At 40.0% G+C, this 27,219-nt stretch overlaps 1 protein-coding gene across 33 annotated transcripts in view; it reads left to right on the top strand.

Annotated features, from left to right (window-relative positions):
* TCF4 (transcription factor 4) overlaps nt 1–27,219 on the top strand; it is a 412,803-nt gene that overhangs the window by 31,435 nt on the left and 354,149 nt on the right. For 6 of the 33 annotated variants that reach the window (XM_055102437.2, XM_055102434.2, XM_055102438.2 and 3 more), the window contains exons 3-4: nt 18,073–18,164; nt 19,819–19,891. In XM_055102437.2, coding sequence (XP_054958412.1) covers nt 18,073–18,164; nt 19,819–19,891 — 165 coding nt within the window. Of the gene's footprint in view, nt 1–15,358; nt 17,183–18,072; nt 18,165–18,336; nt 19,362–19,818; nt 19,892–27,219 lie in introns of those variants that run through there. The other 27 variants (XM_063597326.1, XM_057300408.2, XM_057300409.2 and 24 more) reach the window with 17 other exon arrangements.

The raw sequence follows: 27,219 nt of genomic DNA, 5'->3' as shown, positions 1-27,219 counted from the left end.
ACAGGGCAATTGGGTATGATGGGTTTTCAGTCTAGGCCACCTGCTGTGCTAATGCCAGCACCCACTGCTACCTGGCCCAACCTCCAGACCATGTTATGGTGCCAGGGTTACCAGTCTTGACTCCCCCTTTTCTTGAGATGAATGCTCTTGTGTGACTTAGGGTGCCCATTCTGCAATCTCAGTTCTCCTCAACAGGACCCCAGTGAGGTGTTCCAGCCGTCCTCCCTGGGTCTGTGCTTGTACATCTGAAATCTTCTAATAACCTAAAAAGGGAAAAGGGCTGGAATTTCAATTGTTTTATTTCAAGATCGGTCCTCAATGCTTATGTCAGCTTACCTCCCTCAATGGCCTGCCCTCAGTGATTTTGCTGACCATCCCCACTTCTTCCCATTCCCCTGGCTCTACTGGAAAAGTCGTAGCAAGTAGGAGGCTGTCCCTAACTAGTAGCCATTACAATGACCACCAACCTTCTTATAACTCCACTCTGCTCTCCCAGGTGATGACATGGGGCTCTTGCAACTGAGGATACTGCTGATCCTTTACAGAAGTTGGTTTTTCATCTATCCATTACTTGAGATGTGGAGGTTTTCCTTGTCCCCTTTCCTAGTGAGATCCGGTCTTGCCACACACTCTGCCATTTGCTCACCATCCAGAATCCCTGCAACATTTCACTCTTTGCAACTGGGTGGGCAATGCGCTAAAAGCAAAGATCCTCTTTGTCCTCTCTGTTAAAAGCTGAACCAGAGCCAGTTCCAAGCAGGCCTCTTGCACTCCCTCCTTTCTTAACCCTTCCGTAACTTTCCAACAGAAGGCACAGCAAGGCCCATCTCACCCCCACCAGAGGAAGAAAAAAGAGGAAGACAAAGAAAGGAAGGAAACTTGCCCCAACCCAAACCAAAAACTTCCTAGTGTGTGACCTTGACACACAATGGAGCAGTTTCTCCAAGGATTCTGGGGTGGGGGTGGGAGAATGGCAGAAAAAGGGAAGAATCTGCTTTTTTTTAAAAAAACAAAAAACTGATGAAGTGGCAGAGTTAAAACTTTCCCTCAATATTTGTGTGCAGAATCTATATCTAGTGCTTTTAAAAAATCGTTGTTAAGATATAGCAAAATAATAATTACCCAGTCATTCAATAAAAATGTGTCCAACGCTTGTTCTGAGTAAGGACTGTTCTATGTGCCAGTGACAGTTATGGGAAGAATGGCGCAAGGAATCCACCCCATGGATGCTTTGGGTCAAGTAGGGAGCTCCAAAGACACGACATTGATGACGTGAGGATCTGTCACAGCAGTTCAAGGTTCTGAATGATGAGCCCCATAGGAGGACCATAGAGCTATTCAACCCAGAGCTCGGAGAAATTGTTTTCTCCTCAGGAGGAATTGTTCCCATGCTGTGCCATGATCTCCTGGCCTCCTAACAAATGAGACATGCTCTCTGTGGTGTTTTTCTCTGCTCACAGGGACAGTAAGCATCTATTCTATATATTCTGTGTACATGTTTTCCCTTGGGGTTGATAGCAGCTCTCTTCTAAATGGGTTAACCAGCAGCAGAGATGCAGCCTGTGGTTATGAAATGGAGTCATTTTTACTATTAGTTTATGGACAATAGTGAGGAGTTTGTGTCGCCTGTTCCACCTGTTATTAACTATTTTAACAATCTCTCTTAGAAGTATGCACAGAAATACATTCTGGGTTTGACAGTTCTATATTTCAGATCATATCTGGCATTCTTCAAAATAGAATGAGCTCAATAAATAATAATAATAATACCTAACTTAATTCTTAAGTAACAATTCATAATTTATAAAACTGGTATGAATACATGAGCTCTTTATAACAACTCTATGAAGCAAATAAAATAATCTTCATCGTTATGGATAAACTGTACCTCTGAGAAGTTCAGAGCTTTGCCTAGATCTCAGCCAGGGTGACTGATTACTGAGGGACGTTTGGCAATATCTGGGAGCATTTTTGGTTGCCTCAACTTGAGGGGCACAGAGGGTGACTACGGGCATTTGGTGGGTAGAAGCCAGGTATGCTGTTAAACATACTGTATGTAATGGCCAGGATATACTTCCACGTCCAAGAATTTTCCAGCCTGAAATATCAATAGTGCCAAGGTTAAGAAAAGCTGCTCTAGGGTCACAAAGCTGGTAAAATCTGAACCCAGGTATATTACTCTAAATCTAGTATTTTTTTCTATGTCCCCCAACTGTAAAGCTTTCATCTTGAATTGAATGGGGAAGCATCACCTATTACATTTTACATTATGTTCATTTTGGTTTCCCTTTTTCCTGAGCTCTGGGGAAGGGGTGGAAATTTTGCCTTTAGTAGACAATGAAATGTTGCTATAATATAAAATCATACCTAGTGATTCTGGAAAATCTTTCAGCATAATTTCCACCTCTTTGCAACTTTATCAAACTCTGTTGTGTCTGCAATTACAATTTTTTGGACTACAAAGGGTGATAAATTTTCCTGTGTTTCTCAATTCTAAGACTAAGATAGACAACATCTAAAACCATGTAAGACAGATGGGAAGCAGGAGTAAATGATTGATTAGCATGTGTGTGTGTTCTCACTTATTGACGGTAATGGCCCGTGGATGTAATGTGAACTTGCCAATGCTGCTGATAATCGAAAAGTCATTTTTATTGAGATTTGGAATATGAAACACTTTTTAAAAGGAGAGTCATCTATCTAATAATCACTTTAATTTTGAGGTAAGCTACTATAGCAGTTATTTTTAATTCCCTAAATACACATCACTGTGAGGCAGGAGAGGCATCCAAGAATGTGCTAGTCAGTGGGGGATGCCAACAAAGATTAAAAATTGGAACAAGATTAGTAAAGGAATGGCTAAAAAAGCTGTGGTATAGGCATCTCCTAGCCAAGGGCAGGAGAGTTGAGGGTGTGGATACCAGAGCCAGACAGCCTGGGTTCTGACCCTGACCCTGAAAGCTTACTAATGTTATGATCTTGAGCAAGTTACTTAATTGAGCAAGTTACTTAATTTCTCTCTGCCTCAGTTTCCTCAACTATAAAATGGGAGTGTATATAATACCTACCATATAGGGTGGTGCTGAGAACTAAATGTATCTTAAAATGTGCCTGGCACATAGTAAGTGTGATAGTGCTATATATTTTCTATATTTTGTAGGCATTAACGTGAATCCGGCAAACCTATGTATAGTGATGTGAAAACATGGCATGACATCCCGTTAAGTGAGAAAAAGAAAAAGAAACGAAAGAAAATCACAGAGCCATAATTATCACACTGGCGCATTTATATTTTAAAAATCCCTAATGACTAGATAGGTGACTTATAAGTTGCACAGCGAGGAAGAACTTGAAGGCTTTTTATTCTGTGAGAGAAGTTTACAATCACTTTCCGGTTTGGGAGTAGGTGAATACTTGTCACCTTGAAGCCGACTTTCTTTTTTTCTTTTTTAAGACAGAGTCTCACTCTGATGGCCCAGACTGGAGTGCAGTGGCATGATCTCGGCTCACTGCAACCTCTGCCTGCCGGGTTTAAGTGATTCTCCTGCCTCAGCCTCCCAAGTAGTTGGGATTACAGGTGCCCACCACCGCACTCAGCTAATTTTTGTATTTTCAGTAGAGACGGGGTTTCACCATGTTGGTCAGGCTGGTTTTAAACTCCTGACCTCAAGTGATCTGCCCGCCTTGGCCTCCCAAAGTGCTGGGATTACAGGCGTGAGCCACCGCACCCAGCTTGAATCAGACTTTCCTTTCCTTTTTTTTTTTTTTTTCTCAGTTATGGAATGTAAAATCAGAAGTCCAGTTGGGCCTCAGGGAAAGGGCACAGAAAGACCTTTTAAGTTCCTTCAAAGGCCACCTCTCCCAAGATCCTTTGGAATGTGAATCTGGTCACTTGGGAAGAGGTGGGCAGACGGTGCAGGGGTTCAAGGAGCCCTCTGGAAGGACAGGCATCTTGTTGGTTACTATACAATACTCCACTGTAGATTATATGATTTATCTACTCAATTGTCCCTCAAATTTAGGTTTTCCCAGTTTTGGCTATTATGAGCACAGCTGCTTTGAACATTCTATATATGTATTTTTGTGGATACAGCACTTATTTCTTTTGAGTGTGTAACGTGGTTAGAACCTGTCTACTGTATTAACATGGTCATGTCTGAGGTCTATTGGAAAGAATATACAGGCATTTCTCTGTATCTGAGGGTGATTGTTCTGGGCCTTCCTGCGGATATCAGACTCCACAGGTGCTCAAGTCCCTGATATAAAATGGCACAGTATCTGCATATAACCAGTGCCATCCCCCCATATACTTTAAATCATCTCCAGATTACTAGCAATACCTAATGCAATGTAAATTCTTTGTAAATACTTGTTACACTCTATTGCGTAGGAAATAATGGCCAAAAAATAGTCTTATATGTTCAATACAGAATTTTTTTGAATACAGTATTTTTGATCTGTGGCTGGTTGAATGCATAGATGTTGGAACCCCCAAATAAGGACAGTCAACTGCCCTCCAATGGTCCCAAAGAGGAATGCCACCAGAGGGTAGAAGAACCTATCTGGGTGGCAAAGCCTGTATACTGTGGCCTAGGAGTACATGAGGGTGACCACTTCTGGTCCAGGTGTAGCTGAGGTGGAAAGCACATTTGGACAACCTTCCTTTGCCCAGAGTTCACACCCGTGAGAATGGACAAAGTGGATAATATTGGAGTCCATGTGTACGGTTCCACTGTCCCTGTGTAGAACACAATACTAGACATTGGAACAATGAAGCACTCTAGGACAGTACTGGCCCTTTAGAGGTTTAGAGTCTAATTGAGGAGGCAGCAGCAATATATAAATCTATACATCATAATAGTTTATATTAGAAGCAATATGTTCACCTCATACATTGCTGGTATGATTGCAAATTGGTAAAGCCACTTTGGAAAACAGTTTGCTGGTGTCTACTAAAACTAAAATGTGCCTATCTGTGACCTAGCAATTCTAGGCATGTAATAGGTGTATCCTAGGTACATATTCAAAAGAAACAAGTGCTGTATCCACAAAAATATGTATATAGAATGTTCAAGGCAGCTCTACTCATAGTAACCAAAACCTGGAAAACCTAAATTTTGGGGAAAATTGAGTAGACAAATTGTTGTATATCTATAATGGAGTATTACACAGCAATAAAAAAAACAGCCTTCTCCTACAGGCAACCACATGGACAAATCTCACAGATACAATGAGTGACAGAAGCCACATGGAGTTGAATATACACTGGATGATATATTCCAATGGATGATGTTCCAAGTTCAAGAACAGGCAAAACTAATCAGTGGCAACAGAAGTTCAATGGGATGGGTATTCACTATGAAGCAGAAGGAGGAAGCCTTCTGGGTTGTTGGAAATGTTTTATATCTTGATCTGGGTAGTGGTTACACTGATGTATATATAAGTAAAAATTTATCGAGCTGTACAGTTTTTCACTTTTTATCATACATATATTGTACCACAGTTTTTTGTTTTGCGATAAGACTCTCACTCTGTCACCCAGGCTGGAGTGCAGTGGCACGATCTCGGCTCACCGCAATCCCCGCCTCCTGGGTTCAAGTGATTCTCCTGCCTTAGACTCCCTTGTAGCTGGGACTACAGATGCCCACCACCACACCCAGCTAATTTTTGTATTTTTAGTAGAGACGGGGTTTCACCATGTTGGCCAGGCTGGTCTTGAACTCCTGGCCTCAAGTGATCTGCCTGCCTCAGCCTCCCAAAGTGCTGGGATTACAGGCATGAGCCATTGCACCCAGTCTGCAGCTTTTTTTTTTTTTCTCAAGTTTTTGTGTTAAGTATAACAAGTAAATGAGTTCAGAGCACTGAGTGATGGGTGAAGGTCAAGAAGTCAGAGCAGACTTCAGAGGGGAGGGAAGAATTGAGGTGGATTTGATGGAAGGCTGGAACCTGCACAAGGAAACTGCAAGAGGGAAGTTGGATCATGGAAGGAAATATCTGAGAACAAATGCATTTGTAGCACAGATGCCAAGAAAGCTTGGAAAATCTTGAGCTTTCTCTTCAACACTCATCTTCCCTCCCCACCAGTTGAGAAGCCTTGGGTATTATGTAGGATAGTCTTCACTCAGCTCCAAGGGTAGGCTTTGATAGATTTGAGTCTCAGCAACATAATTACTTAGGGATGAATGTAAACCAGTCATGACATAATTTGAGTCAAAGGCAAGTATATTCCTAAAATGGTCCAGTCTCACCTCAGCTGAGGCTTTAGTTTCAAGGTTCAGGGGGCACCAACAGCTATCTCCGTCTAGAGGCAAACAAAAGAGTGATTGCTTCCATTTTTACTGGTAGCCATCTTGGTATCATGAGGGAGTTAGCCTGACATAAAATTGGGCTGAGCTGAGAGAACAGTAGAGAAATGAAGCTGGAGCTGTATTTGATGGCTCTAAACCTTTTTGGATTTGCAAGCCCTTTATCATTTAAGCCAGTTTGAATTGATTTTTCTATTGCTTCGCAACCCTGATGGCTTTTCTGCTAATCTATACACAGCATTTCTTGAATGCTCGTTTTCATGGCCATAGCCACAGCCCTATTTCAGAATCTCATAAGCAGTAGTTAAGTGAACTGCAGTAGCTTTCTAACTGATCTCTGCCTTCAGTTTCTTTTTACCTTAATTCATCCTCCATGTTGCCTCCAGAATGTTCTTCTCAGGCACATCTTATCACTGCCACCATGTGATCATCCTAATGGTTCCATGCATTGTGAAAAAAGGCCAATGGCACATGTATACCTATGTAACAAACCTGTGCGTTCTGTGCATGTATCCCAGAACTTAAAGTATAATAAAAAAATTAAAAATACAAAATAGAAAAAAGGCCAATGGATCCAAATTTGCTGGGTTTTAACAGTTTAGTCTTTTGGTTCTTCTCACAAACCCTAACAAGATCCTTACTCTCTAGCCTTCTCATCTTTGCCAGAGTTAATGCTTCAGCCCAGGACATTCTTTTCTCTCTATCTGCTTCATGGGAATACCACTTTTCTTTCCAGATTCAACTCTAGTCTCATCTCTTCTAAGAAGCCTTCTAAGATCTCTCCAGCTGATAGCAATGACTCCTTGCATTATAGTTTTACGGCATGATTTTACCACTTGATAACTCTCTATATAGTTTGTCAGGGGTTTGGGTGATTTATTCTTGTCTAGCCTACCCATTAGCATGTAAAGGCTGGGAAGTTAAGGGCCCCAGTTTTTCATCTTGAATGAATTCTTCATTGCCCCTTGCATAGTGCTTTTCATAGACAAACTGCTCAATGTCTTGTGTCCTCAATGTCATGTGTCCTATGCTTAATTGACTAGAGCAAAGACTTCCTTTAGGAGAGGATATGGAAATAAAGTTGGAAAAGTTAGGTGGGGATGGGGTTGGAGGGCAGCTTTTGGAGGATTTTAAAATCCAGATTAGATATACTAAGTGCAATTATTTTACTGCACTTTGGAATAGGCAAAAGATTATCTGTTTTCCAAAATTTCTTTCATTCCTTCTATATTATTTACTCTTTTTAAACTTTTACCTTTTTTTTTTTTTGAGACAGAGTCTTGCTTTGTCACCCAGGCTGGAGTGCAGTGCTGCAATCTTGGCTCACTGCAACCTCCGCTTCCCAGGTTCAAGTGATTCTCATGCCTTGGCCTCCTGAGTAGCTGGGGATACAGGCACACACCACCACACCCAGCTAATTTGTGTATTTTTTTAGTAAAGACAGGCTTTCACCATGTTGGCCAGGCTGGTCTTGAACTTCTTACCTCAGGTGATCCGCCCACCTCAGCCTTTTCAACCATCTCCTTTTCTTTGGGGGAGAGGGAAGGGGGAAAGCAGCTCTCGGGTTTGAAATATCATGCAGTTTGAGAAGAAATAGAATGCAAAGATGATTAGCTTTCTTTTCTCCTCTCCATTATGATCCCATAATAGACTTCATGAATACCCTTGCTAGCAAAGCAATGAGGGCCATTGCATTAGACTGTTCTCAACATTGCTATAAGAAACTACCTAAGACTGGGTAATTTATGAAGAAAAGAAGTTTAATTGACTCACAGTTCCACAGGCTGTACAGGATGCATGGCTGGGGAGGCCTCAGGAAACTTACAGTCACAGCAGACAAAGGGGAAGCAGGCACATCTTCACATGGCACAGCAGGAGAGAGAGAGCGAAGGGGAAGGGTTACATACTTTTAAACAGCCAGATCTCATGAGAAGTCACTCACTATTATGAGAACAGCAAGGGGAGTCCGCCCCCATGATTCAATCACCTCCCATCAGGCCCCTCCTCCAACACTGAGGATTACAATTTGACATGAGATTTGGGTGGGGACACAGAGACAAACCATATCACCCATCTACTTGAGCAGTGGCTATAAACTTTTTTTTTTATGATAACCTAGTATGCATGTACTATACTGTATATTATACAGCTGAAACAAGACTTTTGTAAATCAGCAATACTCTTGTTATGATGCAAGTTAGTATTTTCCGTTATGCCATTTCACTTCAAACAAACAAAAACAAAAAGTTGATCTAAATCAATTCATGACCATTAAAGAAACGTGTTCTTCTCAGGCACATCTGATCACTGTTGTCACATGCATGATTCTAAAGGTTCCACACATTGTGAAAAAAAGCTAATGGATCCAAACTTCCTGAATTTTAACACTTTAGTCGACATATGAAAAATGTGGCATTAAAGCATATATATCCTAATTACTGGGTTACAACTGTTGAATGAGCTAAGTGCTTTTGCCAGTATTTTATATTTAATTTGATATAATAATTTTATCACAGAGCATTATACCCTTTTAATAGATGAGAAAAGAGAGGCTTAGAGGTACAGATCCAAGGTTACACAGCTGCATATGGCAGAGCTGAGATTTAAACAAAAGTAGACCAAGCTTCTGCTTACAGCTCAGTGACATGTGCCATAGCTTTAAGTGACAGCCAATGCAGTGAAGATTTCCATGTGCTGATTTTTTTCCAGATGGAGTCTCATTCTGTCATCCAGACCGGAGTGCAGTGGCACCATCTCAGCTCACTGCAACCTCCACCTCCCGGGTTCAAGCTATCCTCCCGCCTCAGCCTCCTGAGTACCCGGGATAGGCGTGTGTCATCACTCGAGGCTAATTTTTGTATTTTTAGTAGAGACGGGGGTTTCACCACGTTGGCCAGTCTGGTCACGAACTCCTGACCTCAAGTGATCCACCCACCTCGGCCTCTCAAAGTGCTGGGATTACAGAGGCGAGCCACTGTACCCGGCCTACATATGCTGATTTTTAAACCTTGAGCACACGCAAGGGAAAACAAGACCACCGACGTACAGACAAAATGCTCTCCAGCCTACAACTTCATTTCTTCTCTGAATCTGTATTCTGGCCCTAGAAATCTGCAAGTCCTCCAAAAAAAAATGACAAAACCCTTAAAATAGAATAGTCAGGCTGCAACAGAAAAAACAGTTTTATGATTAGGAGGAAACTTCTAGAAGGCTAGTACTAAATCTTTTTCAGTCTTCTTTAAATTACCAAAATTCCATGGACACTCAGAATGAAAGATTGTTGAAATTTTATTTTTTTCCTTTTCCTTTTCCTAAACTCCCAAACCATCTAAAAGCAGGCAAAATCTAAATTCTACTCTGTATATGTCTAGGTCTAGTAAGGAAGGTTTATTATCTTAAACATCAATCTGTTATGTATGACTTGATTTCTAAAATTGCTTAATTTTCTGGGTCATTCCTGGAGGAATACTTATGCACTACGCAGTGTGTTGGGTCTTAAGGATACAAAGACCTGCTCCTCACCTTTAAAGGGGGAACATGCACTGAAAACAGAGAACATAATAAACCAATAATTGTGCACAGTGGGACCCATGCAGAAATAATGGTACAAGGTGTTGAGGAAAGACAGTGAATTGAATCGTAATCCTGCCAAGGCAGAATTTTGATTTTTCCTACTTTTAGGTGTTTTGAGGGTTTGGGAAAGGAAAAGGGAAAAACGCATCTTTGACAATCTTTCATTCTTAGTGTCCATGAAGTTACACTAATTTAAATAAGACTCAAAAGATTTAGTGGCAGCCTCAGAGAAGGCTCCTTCTAATCATAAAACTGTTTTCTCTGTTGCAGTCTCAGTGTTCTATTTTAAGGGTTTTGTCATTTTTTGGAGGACTTGCAGAGTGGGAGACTAGGGCAGGAATGGAGATCCAGAGAAGAAATGAGGTTGTCAGCTAGAGAGTATTTTGTCCGTACCTGGGTGGTCCTGCCTTCCCTTGTGTATGCTGCAAGTTTAAAGTTCAGCGCATGCAGATCTTCCCTGCAGTTGTCCATGACCTAAAGCCATGGCACATGTCACTGAGCTGTAAGGAGAAGCATGGTCTACCTATGTTTAAATCTCAGCTCTGCCATATGTGGCTGCGTCAGTCTCCTCCTCTGTAAAATGTTAAAATGTTATAATAGTGAAGCAGTACGATGACAGCACCTTGTATTGTATTAAAAATAATGAAGACACTGTCCCCATGGCTTGGTAAAGTAAGGCAATTATTGTACTTATATCTTTAGGGTCTAGAGCTTAAGCGACAGGAGTCAATAGCCTGCTGGAAATCAAACTCACCAGCAACATTTACTAACAATGAAATCAAGCTAAAATGAAACCCCAAGAAAAACTGGAAAAAATATGAAAGCTGCACTTTTTAGGGTAAAGTGTGCATCTTGAGGGTACAGACAGATTCTTCATTCATTTATTTAACATATAGTTATTGAATACTTTATATGTGCCAGGCACTGCATGGGTGTAGAGACACGGAGTGGACAAGATTCATGTACTCTGGCATCATGGAGTCTACAGTCTGATGAGGGAGCTGGTCAATGTAAAAGGAAATGCATCAACATGAGGATCCCATTTGGGCACAGTGGCCCTAAGCTAATGTTATGGCAGAGAATAATACGATTGAATACTTACTTTAGACAGAATAGTTAGGAAGGTCTGTAGGAGGAGGTGATGTTTAAGCTGAGACCAGAAGGATGGATGACATGGAGTTAGCCTTGTGAACAGTGACGGAAAGAATTAAGAGACCAGCATATGCAAAGGCCCTGGGGTGTGTAGAGGACTGTGTGTGTCATAAATCTCTGGACTTCTTTCACACAAACTGGCTGAAACTCTCCCCATCCCTGTTGCCAGCTGCCTTTCTGACTCAGACTTACAGTGTGAGTAGGGCTCCAGATTGAGGTCCTAGCTGGTTATACCCATTTGACTTATCAACCTAAAAATATGCTGGGATAGTCTTCCCTTTCTACACATTTGCCACAGGCTATATCTTGCTTACTGTGACTTAGCCATTCAATCAAGACTGCCCTTGACATTTATCTCATTCTGATTTTTTTTTTCCTACATTTTTGCCTCAGGTCCTGAGAGAATGGCTGCTGACACAAGGTAGATGCTCAAAAATTACTTGCTGCATCTTTGGATGAATTTCATTAGAGCATCAGAGAGGAAATTTTTGTTGTTGTTTGTGGCGCTATTTGCTTGTTTATTTTAACACAGGTGGGACTCGGGGAGAACAAACTGGATGGAATTTGAAGGAGAATGGTAGGGCATTCTGGATTACCAGAGGGCTGCCTGGCTATGCCGCTCCTTAACGACATGACCTTGGCCCAGTCATCCCACTTGAGCCCTGACATTCCCAACTACAAATGAGGGCTTTAGACCAAGTACCCTTCAACATATAATGTTTTTTGTCTATGAATCCAGTGGCAAATATGGGGTATCAATATTTGCCACTCCTTCCATACTACTGTGAAAGAAGCATTATCTTTAGGCATTAATTCAGCTCATGGAATAATGATGCCTTATATTTGATAGAAATTTGTCATTTACAAAGCACCTTCATTTACATTATCTCATTTGATTTTAACCAGTCATGTAAAGTATTTAAGATAATTTTTTTTTTTTTACATCTGACATAATGTGAAACTTGCCCAAGGTCACAAAGAGACAGAAAAGGGAATGAATGACACTTGTCTGTGCTGTTCTGAGTATAGGTGGCACAATGAATCAGATAGGATCTCTATCATGTGTGAGTGAAGCAAATTTTTTTAGTTTACCCCCTAGAATAGTGGTCACTACTTTAGAAAAAAATGTTAATGACAGTGTTGACAATGTTGAAATGTAAATAATCTTTTTTTGTATTAAGTTCTTTAGTAGTAAGGATCAGAAAAGTACTTAGGTTAGCTCACCTGGGGAAGGGGAACATTGCAGGAATTAGCAATCTCATGGACAGGGAATACTGGACTCCTCATAGTAATTGGGAAAGAATCTCTAGGACTTAATTGTTTGTCTGCTTTTCTTGGAACTCCCAAGACCGTTCTCTCTTATCTGAAGAGCAGTTTCCTCTGCTTACTCATGGTTCTTGTTTCCCTATAACCATGGCTCTCACATGGCTTAGCTTGCTGGGACCAGGTCTGGCCCACTGACTACAAGATGGGCGTGATCCATCACTCACCATAGGCTACGGTCAATCTCTTCCTCTTCGCTCCTGGGGTCCAATCTGCTGGGGCTGGTGGGGCTGGGGCAAGAAGGAGTCATGTGGCACCCCCATCAAGTTCTACCTTGCTATGAACTGAATGTGTCCCCTCCAAAATTCAGTTGAAACCCTAATTCCCAATGTGCTAGTATTAGGAGGTGGGGTCTTTGGGAGATAACTAGGGTTAGCTGAGATCATGAAGGGGGAGCCTCCATGATGGCATTAGTGTTCTCATAAGAAGAGGAAGAAAGACCAAAGCTCTCTCTTTCTCCACTATGTGAGAATTCAGTGAGAAGGTAATCATTTGCAAGCCAGGAAGAGAGCCCTCTCCAGAATTTGACCATGACGGCACCCTGATGTCAGACTTTGTAGCCTCCAGGGGTGTGAAAAACAAATGTCTGCTGTTGAAGTCACCCAGTCTGTGGTATTTTGGCCAGCCTGAATTGACTAAGACATACTTCTATATGAGGATTTATGAACAGGTTCCTAGGCAAGGGAGTCTGCAAATTGAAGAGGCATCCCAAAACATGCCTACTACCCCTCCTTTTTTATTTAAGTTTCACAGGACCCTCTTGGTTCTCCTTTTCTTAGGTGCCTCCAATCTTCTAAGTATAACATTCTCTGACAATTCTGTGACAGAATAAGTATTTATTCTCTGACAATTAAGGAAAAACAAAAACAAAAAGAAGACAAAACACCCACATTTGTCCCTGAAATTTAAAATACGAAGGGTTGTTCCCTGGTTTTCTGATTGTAGGGTCAAAAAACGAAGAAGCAACGAGACTAGCAGTTGGATACCTTTAGATCCCAAACTTCATCCTATCATTGGTTTCTGGATAGATTATTTATTGCCCTTGAAATTCAGCAGAAGGGGGCTGGGTGCAGTGGCTCACACCTGTAATTCCAGTACTTTGGGAGGCCGAGGTGGGCAGACCACCTGAGGTCAGGGGTTTGAGACCACCCTGATGAACATGGAGAAATCCCATCTCTACTAAAAATACAAAATTAGCCGAGTGGGGTGACGCATGCCTGTAATCCCAGCTACTTGGGAGGCTGAGGCAGGAGAATCACTTGAACCTGGGAGGTGGAGGTTGCAGTGAGCCAAGATCGTGCCATTGCACTCCAGCCTGGGCAACAAGAGTGAAACTCCATCTCAAAACAAAACAAAACAAACAAACAAAAAAAGAAATACAGCGGAATGAGGAGTCTTAAAAACCTAAAAGCTAGAAGGGGTTTTATTGGATTATCTAATCTAACCTCTGGATTTTACAGCAAAAGACACTGACATTGGGCCTTAGTTCAAAGAATGACTAGAGGTAGAGCCAGTGGAATTTCTCCTAACCCAACGTTTGTGATCTTTTCATTACATCATCTAAGCAGAACCTGTAGGGGTTAACTCTGAGAATTGGGGATGATGCTTGTGATAATGCAGCAAAAAGTAATGTCTAAATGTAAGATATTATTTTGAGATGAGAACACCGAATGGGGATGGAAGACAGGAATCTTCACCATGTGTGAATGTACAGGAAACAACCAATAAATGCCTTAATTCTTGTTCTGTAAAAACTTACATGTAAGTAAAAGATCGCCGAAATTGATCTGAACTCTGTTACTGCCACAAACTTTTATCAGCAAATGGAGATTAGGATGTTTCCACTGCCAGATGGTATATAGGAATATGGTTGAATGTGGACTGTTATCACAGACTGTCTGGTTTCAAAGGTGGGCTCTGTCACTCAATATAGTTGTGTGACTTAGTTAAGTTTGTACCACTTACAAAACTTCTTCCTTGGGTCAAGCTACTCAATTTTACTTGCTTCTGTTGCCCAATATACAAATTACAGTAGTAATACATACTCCATAGGGTTATTCTTAGGCTTAAAGTAGCCAGTATTTGTGAAGTTATAGGAACACTGTTTAGCATATAGTAAACACATATGTGTTATCTGTCATTATTATTACTTGCTTTTCTGTTGCAAGGACTAAAAGCTATTGTTTTGGAGTAGGGAAATTTCCATTTAAAATTCCATTGGCTAGGTTAGCGGTATCAGTTGATTTAGCAAGGAATTAAGAGATGAAAAGGAATTATTTCTTTCGTGGTGGCTTCATCTTTATCTGTATCCACTATAAAATTCGTAAAGTGGGCGTTATTTGCTTTACACAGACCAGAAAACAGGCTAGAGAAGGTAACTGCTTGGCCAGAAATGGGTTGAGTCAGTCGTGGCTTATAGCACAAACTACATTTGAGTCTACAAAGCAATAGATGAAGGTCTTCGCCAAGTGAAGACTTTTTGGACTTGGAAAGTTCACACACTTCCAGCGATCTATAAGAAGATAGGGTGGGGGAGTTGGAGGAGAGGACCCACATCCCTCTTCCAGCCTAGGACCAACTTGGCCCAGAGGCCTTTTCCCACGCCGCCCAAGGCTCGCTGAGAAATCTGGCTCCACACAGTGGGAGAACCCAGGGTCGGGCTTGCTGTGAGTGAGGCCGGCCCAGTCTTTCCCGAGCCTTCCTCAGGGAGACCTGGGGGTATCTCACTTCCCTGCGGAAGTCTGTGGAGTTTAATTTGTAAATTTGTGCCGAAACTACACTTTTGTGTCAAAGAGCAAGGACGGCCAAGAAGCGGCAACACGAATAAGAGCGCAGGGAAATGGAGCCTGCGAACGACCTCGGCCTCGGGAACTCCCACAGTGCCGCCCCACGCGCGACGCCTACCCGAGAACAGCCACCCGCCTCCGCTCCCGGAGGAGGCGTGGTCGACCAGCACCGCCATCTTGGCCGCCTCTCTAGGCGCTCTGTTTACCACTCTATGGTCGCCCGCTCCTGCCCCGCCCCTTCCCAGTCATTGTCTGGAGGAGCAGCCGCGGCCGCAGCTCCTTCTCTTTATAAGCCCGCAGTTCCCGGATGTGAATGGATTACAATGTATCTTTCAGGGAAACCTATTATTATCAATGTGACTCCACGGGGGAGTCCATGGTGATGATGATGAGGAGGAGGATGATGATGATGAGACACCTCTAAACTTGGAACAAGTTTAAGACTTTATGAGAGAAGAAAAAAAATCACCAACAAGAATTGTTTGAGGAAAAATTATAACTATCCTGTGTTGATTTTTTTTTATAAACAATAAGAAAAAGTTGTTGGATTTTTTTTTTAATGATTTCTTTTTTGGGGGAGGGAATTTTGTTGCAGTTTTATGGTGGAAAATGCAAAAACCAGAGCCAGGTGCATAATCTTGTAATCTGTGGATATCCCTGGAGCAGGACTGAGTACCAGTTAAAATACTTTTTGGGGATACACATGTGAGATACTAAGTACTTGCAGAAGATTTTTGTCTCTCTTTTTAAAGTCTCTTTCCTTGGAATATTGTGAGAATATTTGTGGCCATTTAAGGTAACGTTTCAATTTGCCGTCAGAGTAAACTGTTTGTAATTGAATTTAATTTTTAAAATGTCGATCCCGATGTTTTATTAAAACAAAAGGGACAACCTATTAAATAATTGCCAATGAGAAAAAGTGTGTGCATGCATTTTGTGTATGTACTCGCACATCTAGCAATACCAGGGTTTGTAGAATGTGTGTTTTTTTTTCAAACACACGTTAAAATAGCTTATGTTGCATATACCGGATAAAGCACGCTTGTTATTACGAAACGATAGAATTATGAAGCTTAAATTTTATCCTAAAAAGTGATGTGAAAAAGTATGTTTTAAGAGCATGCAGGGCCTATAATGGTAAATGTTGAATTAAAAACTTACAGTGCTGGCGAACAGGGACTTAGCGTGCCTAGGAACTCAAGTGCAAAAACAAAACAACATCCACCCCCAAAAATTGCCCTTTTTTTTTTTTTTCGAAGTTTGCAGTTATACTATTCTGTGACTTAAAAGGGAGGGGAAAGAAAGTATGCAATTCAGATTTCGCCCCCAACGCAAAACTACCGAAACGAAAATCTCCCCAGGAAAATGTGGCTTGATTTATAGACGAAAAAGAAAAATATTGTTCCTTTTGGCAAAGTCTTTTTGCATCACGTGTATTTGCAGCCTAGTATAAACTTGCTTTGCCGTGTGTGGATGTGTGAGTGAGAGGGAACGAGAGTAAGAGAAAGAAGTGAGGGGATGTAAACTCGAATAAATTTCAAAGTGCCTCCGAGGGATGCAACGGGCAAAAACTGAACTGTTCAGGCTTCAGATTGTAACTGACGATCTGAGGAAAAATGAGGTGCTCGATGAATTTTCGTTTGTATTTTTTGGCGAGGCGGGGGAGGTGTTGAGATTTTTTTTTTTCCCCTCGGGGTGGGTGCGAGGGGGATGCATCCTAGCCTGCCCGACCCGGAGCAAGTCGCGTCTCCCCGCCGGAGCCCCCCCACCCATTTCTTTGCTGAACTTGCAATTCCGTGCGCCTCGGCGTGTTTCCCCCTCCCCCCTTCCCTCCGTCCCCTCCCCTCCCCGGAGAAGAGAGTTGGTGTTAAGAGTCAGGGATCTTGGCTGTGTGTCTGCGGATCTGTAGTGGCGGCGGCGGCGGGGAGGCAGCAGGCGCGGGAGCGGGCGCAGGAGCAGGCGGCGGCGGTGGCGGCGGCGGTTAGACATGAACGCCGCCTCGGCGCCGGCGGTGCACGGAGAGCCCCTTCTCGCGCGCGGGCGGTAGGTACCGGCGCCGGCGGGGCTCGGCGGGGCGGAGGCGCCCGGCGGCGCGGGGCTCGGGCTCGGCGGCCCCGCACGCGGCTCCGCGCCTCCCGCGCCGCGGGTTCCCGGCGCCCGGCGCTCCCAGAAGAGACACCCCTTCCCCTCCCGCCGCTTCCCTCCCCCTCGCCGCCAGCCCCCCCGCCCCTCCCCTTGATGCCCCCTCGGAGGGACCGAGGACTTTGCCAGGGGCCTGACTTCAATTTTTATAACCCCTTTCTTTCACAAATTAGGGTGCTGGACAATTAGAGGACCCGACCCTCCACTTCGCTCCCCCCAACCCTGTCACCCCACCCCTCCCCCTTTGGACGTGTTTTCACTCCAGAGACGCTCATCTTTAATTTCTTGATAGCTACTTTGAAAAGCGGAGGGGAGTGGTGTGTGCGAGTGTGTGCGTGTGCGAGTGTGAGTGTGCGAGGGGGGTGGGGTGCAGGGTGGGGGGAAAGTTGAGATCGGATCGTTCTCAGTAGTTTCTCTTTTCTCTGTGATCCATTCATTTCTCGCTCTACCTCCTGTTGCATAAAATGATGCGCTGAAGAGCGGCTTTTTTTTTTTTTTCTTTCCCTGATTTGGTTTTATAGTGGATGTTACCAGTTTGATCGTCTCTTTGGAAATACAATATCGCTTTTTTTTTTTTTTTTTTTTTTTTTGCTATTGCTGCCTATTCCATCTTAAAAAAACAAAACCAAACCCAACCCAACAACAAGTCTCCCATCCCTTCCTCCTTTCCACCTTAATCCCACCCGCCCCCACGTCCCCACCCCCAACCCCCCAGTCTCCAAAAATCCGATTGTGTTTTCTCCAAGGATTGGGACTGGATTTTCTGATTGCGGTTATTTCCATGTTTCTAGGTTTGTGTGATTTTGCTAAAATGCATCACCAACAGCGAATGGCTGCCTTAGGGACGGACAAAGAGCTGAGTGATTTACTGGATTTCAGTGCGGTAAGAAAGAACGGTGGAAACTAACAACAGCTGTGAAAAAAACAAAACAAAAACCCAAACACTTCAGCTAGAAACCAGTAGGAATCTAAAGGACAGTAATAATTTTTAATTGGCTGAATCCTTGGTAAATATGAAGGTCTTTTTGACAAGTTTTTAACTATAATTTTGTGGTGTGATGGAAGATTCAGGCTTTTTTTTTTTTTGAGTTTTATTACTGGCCTTCAATTACCTACCCACTGATTACCCCAAATAATGGAATCTCACCCCAGTGGAAAGCAAAAATAGACACCCCTAAAACTAAACCACCCCTAAAACTTGGCCATGTCTTAACACTGAGACTACTAATACTTTGCACACTACTCTTCGTTTTATTTATTGTTTTTGGAAATGGAAAATAGAAAATAGGAGACCCAGTTGTCTCTTTAAAGTTTTAAGCTAATGATGCTTTGGATTGGTAGGACCTGTTCCTTACATCTTACCTCCTAGTTACATCTTTTCCTAGGATTCTTAAAACTAGTATGGATATGCTGAGCATACATTCTTTAGAACCTTTTGGACTGTTTTGGTAAATTTCGTAGTCGTAGGATCAGCACAAAGCGGAACTTGACACACTTGTGGAGTTTTACGGCTGTACTTGGTCCTTCTCCATCCCTTTGCTTCCCTTTCCTAAACCAAGTCCCAGACATGTCAGGAGAATGAATTCATTTTTAATGCCAGATGAGTTTGGTGTAAGATGCATTTGTAAAGCAAAATAAAAAGAATCCACAAAACACACAAATAAAATCCAAACCGCCTTCCAAGTGGGGCTCTTTCATGCTGCTGCTGCTGCTGCTGCTGCTGCTGCTGCTGCTGCTGCTCCTCCTCCTCCTCCTTCTCCTCCTCCTCCTCCTCTTCTAGACCTTCTTTTGGAGAAATGGCTTTCGGAAGTTTTGCCAGGAAACGTAGCCCTAGGCAGGCAGCTTTGCAGCCCCCTTTCTGCTTGTTGCACTTTCTCCCTTCGTTCCTTTGCTTTTTGCAGGCTCTGACTCAGGGAAGGTGTGCATTATCCACTAGATACGTCGAAGAAGAGGGAAACCAATTAGGGTCGAAATAAATGCTGGAGAGAGAGGGAGTGAAAGAGAGAGTGAGAGTGAGAGAGAGAGAGAGTCTTGCTTCAAATTGCTCTCCTGTTAGAGACGAAATGAGAATTTAGTGCAGGTGGCACTTTTATTTTATTTGGGTTCACATATGACAGGCAAATCCTATACGAGATGGAAATGGACATTGCCACGTTTATGGCCAAGGTTTTCAATATAAAACAAAACAACTTTTTTCTTCTCCTTGGTGAAACTAGTGTTTTTCTAGAGAGGCTGCTGGCCTCCAACCTGAATCTTGATAACATTATGGGGACTGTGTTTGTTCCAAATGTAGCAGTAGTACTGCTTGGCCATCTAATGAACCTGAGGAAAAAGAAAGAACAGAGTGATAATGGGGGCTGGGGTGGGATCTGTAATGTTGTTTCTCTTTTAGTTTTAAGTTGGATGGTGATGTATTTTACTAAATAAACCCTTAGCATAAACTCTAAGCTGTTTGGTAACAATATGAAAGATCTTTGAGGAGCTCTGAAGGCACAAGTGTCTTCTTTTCAACTGTAATATTTCTTTGTTTCTTTTAGATGTTTTCACCTCCTGTGAGCAGTGGGAAAAATGGACCAACTTCTTTGGCAAGTGGACATTTTACTGGCTCAAGTATGTAAATTCTTTTCTTAGTGTTAAGTTAAATGTTCTGGGCTGTTTATTTACTCAATTGTATGTTTTTGGCTCTGTTGAAGAGTTCTGAAAAAGTCATTGAATTTTAGCCTGTAATCATATGGTTATTGCATTACCCATCAGTGGTATAACTTACACAAAATGTTATCTTGTGCGATTAAAATTAGGTCTTTTTTTTTAAGTCAAGGAAACTCTCTCAAAATTCCATCACTTAATTTAAGAGCAAATTTCTAATACAGTTGTAATCAAACACATGAAGATAAGACCAGTGTTAACATGGGGAATAAATTAATGTTTTCTATTTGAAAATAAGGGGAAAAAGTCTCTAACATTCGTAAAATGGGAAAATCCCTTGTAAATAATATCATTTATTAGGTACTGTATACAATTAACCCTTTTAAAGAAATGAACACTTAATTCTGCAAATGAATGCTATGTAGTAAACCATAGCTGTAAATAGCCTCTTGCTAATCTTAGGGGCTAAATATGAATTCATTTATATTTCAAATACCCTTTTTGATGCTTTAGCTGTTTTTTTTTCCCTAACGATTTACTTCTGCAATGAATTTTTACTGTATTTAAAGTTGCAAATCTGGAAGGACTTTTACGTTTTATAAATGAAAGATCTTTGGGTGATGCTTAAAAAAGATGCTAGCACTATTCACAAAGGAATCTGTGTGCACAGTGATTATCTGGCATCTAAGGAGGGGTTTATTACAGGGCTATTCGAATATCTCTTATTAAAAGTGCAGAGTGAAAATATTCATTTAAAATGTATTTTTGTAATCCAATGAATTTCAAATAAGAAAAAGTTATACATTGTTGCTTGCTATCCTTTAAGTCCGTGGCTTAAGTCCATTTATGCTTGTTAAACAGCTGCAGTATTTTAGGAGTTCTGGCAATGGTATATAACAGTACATTAGGCTGAGTACTATTCTTAAGTCAGACTGGTAAATGTTGACATCTTTTAGCTGTGAGATGCCAGTGGAATTGTCTGTCAACTATGAATATAATTTAACATCTTTTAATATTCATTTGGTGCTATAGCAATGAAAGAAGTTTGTTCACTTATGTGATTTGTGTAATTGGTATATTTTTATAAAACTAATGGCTTTAAAAGTTGCTCATTTCCAAATAAGTTCCTTCTCCTTCTATTGCCTGCCTAAGTTTAGGGAATTTGTGTCTCGATAACTTGTTTTAAAAAATGTGAGATGCTTCTTGTATTTTTATTTTAGTTTTCTGGTGCACATTGATTAAAAGGACCATTGACAGACAATATGTTTGTGTTTTACTATCCTGGACCTGGTTATGTTTTCCACTTAGGGATTTGGGATAGTTTTTATATTAGTATTATATCTTTAAATTTCTGTATGGTATCTTCTATGCAACTTTTAAGATGGAAAATGTTAATATGCATGTTTGATGTAAAGGTAAGGACAAGTATCTTTTGTGGGCAAATTAATTTTTCATGTTAGACAAGATCAAAACTAACTGTTTTTGACAGTAATTTTTTTATGACTTAACTTAAAAATGTGTATTCAGTTTCAATCTAAAAGTAGCTTATGTCAGACAGATACAGAGATAGACTACTTTTAAAGTCAATGCTAAAAAACTAGTTTGCAATGTTGTGAAAATATGCATTTAGAATAACTTAAGTATATTACATTAGATATTTAATAAAGTAAGGTGTTTAGAAATATGAGATTGTGTTACATTTAAAAAGACAACTGTATGTCTGATCCATTTTCTATGTTCACATTTAAATAAAGTTCTTGATATGATGTTTAAATGTTTATAGAGAGTACAGGCTTAATAAGTTGAATATGTATTAATGCATTTTGGTAAGTGATGATATATCAACACTTACACAGTTCTGAAGACAATAACACACACACATACACATACACACATATGTTCATGCATGCAAACCTGGAGAGAGACTTCACTCTTAATAAGTCATGTTACACTGCTTCTAATGCATACACAGTGATTATTTTGAAGGTGTGGAACTTTAAGTTACGTTGTACCAGAAATGGTGTTTTCAGGACCAAATGTTTACTTGTAAGGGTAAAAAGTGTAATGGTCCTTTTATTCTAGCAGCCTGAATGAGAATGCAGGGTATTCATTTCATGTAGTATGATGGTGATTATAATATGTAGGGTACAGATTGGAGTGTTCAGTTTTCCTCTGTCAAGATAATATTTGAACACAGGGCTGTTAGTTAAGAAAACGGGTTGTATTTCCACTTAAAAGAGTTAAATCTTTTAAAAAGCGTAATACATTTTAAAAATCATGAATACTGCATTTTGCCCTTTAATTGGAAGGATCAACTAGGAAACTTTGGAGAGAGAAATAATTTTCTAAATTTACTTCAAGTTAATATCCATTGTCTTGAGTGGACTCAGATGTCCCTTTCATGGATTGCTTTGAAACTTGGATTTAGGAAAGATCTAAACTATAAGTAGACTGTTCCTATTTGAAAAATCAGCTATGGTTTTTCAAAGTGAGGCATGGTAATAATCCATGCTTAAAGTTCCCAATAGCTTTTGATTCCATTAATATAGGATGCTCCATAGTGATTTGCAATGTGAGAATAAAAATAAAGTGTGGCCATATTCCCTTTAATCTTTCATTTCACAAACATGGTTTTTCCTACCACCTTAAGAAATGGTGAGGCTGCTAGGGAGAATGGAATGTAACCTGAGCTACAGCCTGACATTCCCAGGGAGCATTTTTCACATGAAAGGCTTTTGTCAACCCAGGAAAGGACTAGCAGTTTTTGTTTGATGTTTGCAGGTGTTCAGCAGAAAGCACTAAAACAATTCAGCCATGATGGTTCAGAGCTTCGATGACCTTAACAGGGAAAATTGGTGGGCTCTGGAATTATTTTTAAGAAATAGTTATAACCTATATGGTAACTTAAACAAAGGGATTTAATATCCGTTATATCATTGATCTTAAAACAAACTAAAAGCATCCACATGCCTGGATGATTGGAAAATTATTCTCATTGAAAAGTAGGATGCCTAAGTTACCAAAAAAAGAAAATCATCTGAAGAGTCTATAATTTATTGATGAGTATGGACTTAATTTTCTGATATAGCAGAAGGACAGTTTATTTGGTTACTTTTGACTCTTGTGAGGAAAAGATAAACATCCTAGCTTTGACATCTTTTTAAAAAGTCGTTTTAAAGTTGGGCCACTAAAATGATATATTCTAAAGAACTTGTTAGATCAGGTCTGGTCACATCTGTTACATGTATTTACTGCTGGTCTATGACAGGTACTACATCTTTCTCCCTTAGTTTAAAAGTTGAGCTTTTCCCCCTGTGACTGTTTAGTTTTACTGAGGTGTTCAGGTATTGTTAAAAGATTGTCAAATGAACGAGTGTTTGAACAATTAAGAGCAGCATTAAAACACACCACATCTTTGTTGTGGGTCATTTTTGGAAGAGGAAAGTATTGCCTGAAATTTACCTAAGTTAGCTAACCTATATCCACATGACACCAACATAATATGCCAATTTAGTGAATTCATTGAGGCGGAAAAAAATCAGTCCGGTGGATAGTTTTGTATGATACAGAAAATTAACGTGGTCACATCCTGAATTAGTTTTGAGTTCATAGTGATGGCATGAAAAAAAAATTGGTTTCCCCTTAAAGATATTTGTTGAGGAGAGCTGCTTAATATTGTGTGTGTGTGTATAAGTGAGTGAAAACACCCTTAAAATCGTAAATGGTATAATTCATAAGGGTTCTGTGGCTTTTTGTAAAGGGCAGAGTAATTTAACAGGTTAAAAGAAGTACAGTGGCGTTAAACCCATTATGTTAGAATCACAGAATTTTGGGTATAGAAACCCATTAGAAATGTTGCCCAGTGGCTTCATTATACAGGCAAAGAAAACTGAGGCCCAAGATAAGGAGTTCCAAACTGTGCTTTGTTATTTGTTATTTTAAAAAACAAGTTTTTATTTGCTAATTCTCTGTGGCCCTGCAAATCCTTTATTGGAAATAACCTTGGTCTCACTGCTGTCTTTCTGTCCTTTGTACTGTGTAATGGGGCTTGAGGATTAGTGTGCTGATATTTGTGCACGTAAATGCTTCTGTATATGCATGTGCCTTCTGAAAACTTTTTTAGGTTTGGAGCTGAATTTTGGATTATTGATCATTCTCTTTTGCCTGGTCTTCCCTGTGACTGTTTTGCATGATGTTGGGTAAAATAATAGTGTGGGTGAGCATGTCACAGTGCTTCTCAGTGTGTTAGAGAGGTGTGCTGTGTACCTTATACCTGTTGTATTTTTTAAATCCTAACAAGAACCTAGTGAGATGCAAGGATTACTACTATCCTGTATTCATAGCTGAGGAAACAGAGACAGATGTTAAACAACTGAATCTTAAGGCAGCCAATAATGAAATTAGGTTTTAACCTCAGGTTTGTCTAGCTCAAAGTCCTGAGTTCTATACACACACACACACACACACACACACACACACACACACATCAGACAGCTCATTTTTTCAAGATTATATAGGCAAACAATGTGATATTGAGGCTTCGCACGAAATGCTATCTGTGATCTTTAGGGTAGATAGCATTTTTAAAAATGTGTCTAATGTTGTAATGATGTCAACCATATCCATTATTTTTCCCGCCTTTGTATCCAAATAAACTACCCTTCCAATTTATGACAGATTTCAATGTGACTAAATATGTCTTTCTCATATGTTTATTAGTTTTACTAAGAAAATACAGTAGATATTTTAAAAGTTGTGCTTTCATTCTGTTGTAAGTTGATAGTCTACATGGATGCCAATGAAAACATGTTTTTATGTAGCTAATCGATTCAGAATTTGAGGTAACCAAGCCTGATGTATTAATATGTAAAAAAATAAGGATCTCCTGTCTTTAAATATAAAAAAGTTTTGCAGTTCGTTGTTAGATCTTTGAAACTTAATATTCAAGAACAATACCCTCAATTCTATCTGCATCACTAAAATAAGCAGTTTTGAAGGTTTGATATGTCTGTTACCAGACATGTGCTTAAAATGTTACATTTTCTAAATTCAGAAGGCAGAAGCAGTACTCTATTTGACACTGACTTAAGTAAATAAAATGCATTAAACAAGCGTGGGGATCCAAGAACTGTTGAAACTGAAATGCTTAACATTTTTGACAGCATCAGCAAATTATCCTTACCCTACTATTGTAATGAGGAAATCACTTAAATAACAGATGAACAGCCAAGTCACATAAACATATATAATAGAACTATGTAATGAAAGTTTATGCTGTTAATTGCTCGAATCTGTCTTAAATGCTTAGAATCATGGAGCAGTAAAGACTGTCATATAAACAGTTTTGTTTTGAGCTTAAAATTATTCCTTTTTGCTTTCATCTGCTATGATAAACAAAGTAATTTTGTAAGCTTTAAAGATCAAACATTTACTCCTAATGGTAAACTACATTTTATATTGGAAGTTTGCAACCTCGTCCAAGTCATAGAGTTGAGTCCTGGTGGCCCCAGGCCTGTGATTTTCAACGTTTAGTATTATGATGCTATTTAGATCTGTTCCCATAAGCCAAGATAACAGATCTTAAGTTGCCTAATAAGGAACATGGTGTGTTTTGAAATGTTCTTCAGTTTACAAGTCTTAAACCAAAATGTTCTTGGCCAAACCTTTAGAATCTATATGTATGTTGAATAAGTCAGATTTTATACAGATATAGCATGAAAATGAAGCTAAGTAGGAACAGAAAAATCTGCCCTTTCTTTATTATTATTTTTTTTTGTATTTTATGAGCTATTTTTTATGGCCAGGTGTTCTTCCAAGTTAATTAGATAGTGCTAAGTATTAGAAAATGTAAACTACATTACAGATTTTTTAAAAGGTTATTTTTGTTACTGGTTTCTTATTACTCTGGGTAAAATTTTCACAACTGACCACCAGGTTTATTAGCTTATATGTGAGCTACCCATTTTGTACATTCGTGAGCCAATTGACTAGGAATAAGGTATGCACATGGGTTTTATGTGGATACTTTTGATCCATATCTCTCTTAATACTTAGGAGAGAGATATAAGAGAAATAATAATTTAATCTTTGGAGAAGATTAACACTTTGTTATAAGTTATATATAGGTAAATATATATATATATATTTATATTAGACTTGCAGGAATAGTGAAAATGTTGAAAAGGTTGTCATGTTTACTTTCATTTCAAAGATAAATAAAGGCCCAGTTAATCAGCATATCAAATACCCAGGTGTGTTTAAAATCAGTTTATGTGGGTGAATTTCAGGGCTGTAAGAAAGTATTTTATTTAAAGGTGCAGCCACACGATTGATTGTTCAAATGGATGCTTTTGTACTTTTGTGTGACAATTAACATTTAATGAATGACTTTCTAGACTGGCATTGGTGGTAATTACTATATGTAGTTTATTAACTGCAATCCATTGTTGGATGTGCCTTTATTGATTTGTTTTGCAAACACCCCTTCACACGTGCGGCAGTATTTGTGCAGCCGTATTTGTACGTTACTTTTTAAAGAACCTGTTTCACTTGCTGATGCTGACATTGCCTCTAAAAATGTTAGTTTATAAATTCTCATGTGCCAGAATGTCTCTTTGATCCAAGTAATTTTAGCTGAAATACGAAATCCGTCAACTTTTCTGCTATAAAAAGTTTGCATTCAAATCCTCAGGGAATCCCAAAGTAATGACACAATATTGTTTTTCAAGTAAATAATTTATGGAAATTTACATTTATAAGAGACTTTAGAGATGCTCTATTTTTTAGGTAAGGAGCCAAGGTTCGGGAGGGTTAAAAGTCTTTTGCCCAAATCATGCAGTTGGTTATTGGCTGTAATAGGACACAAATACACATGTCCTGACCCTCTGGTCAAAGACCTCATGCTGCTTTTAATTAAGGCTTGGACTCAATTCGATGGTACCAACTGTATATTTCTTAAGAAGGGAAAAATGTGTATAATCTACCATTTCTGAAAAAATTATTAAAAATTGAGATTGTGAAAGATGGACGTTGTAATCCAGCCCGCTTGTCATCACGTGTTCTAATTTGGCCAAGGCAGTTGACAAATAACTGTTAAAATGTATTGTGTTATTAAAAATAACAAAGTAAGACCCATGATTAAATATCAGGGCTGTAATTTAATCTTGGGGGTTCTGGTGCTGTTCATAAACCATTTGGCTTTTTTCTGTAACAGATGACGTCAAAATCCAGCTTGATTGAATTATGACCCTGGGTTACAGCAGCACCTGCTGGTGCCTTTTTACTTCATGGCC

This window comes from Pan paniscus, chromosome 17 (genome assembly GCF_029289425.2).
Source record: "Pan paniscus chromosome 17, NHGRI_mPanPan1-v2.0_pri, whole genome shotgun sequence".
NCBI lineage: Eukaryota > Metazoa > Chordata > Mammalia > Primates > Hominidae > Pan > Pan paniscus.
The sequence above is the reverse complement of the archived record's forward strand: the minus strand, read 5'-3'. Positions and strand labels throughout refer to the sequence as shown.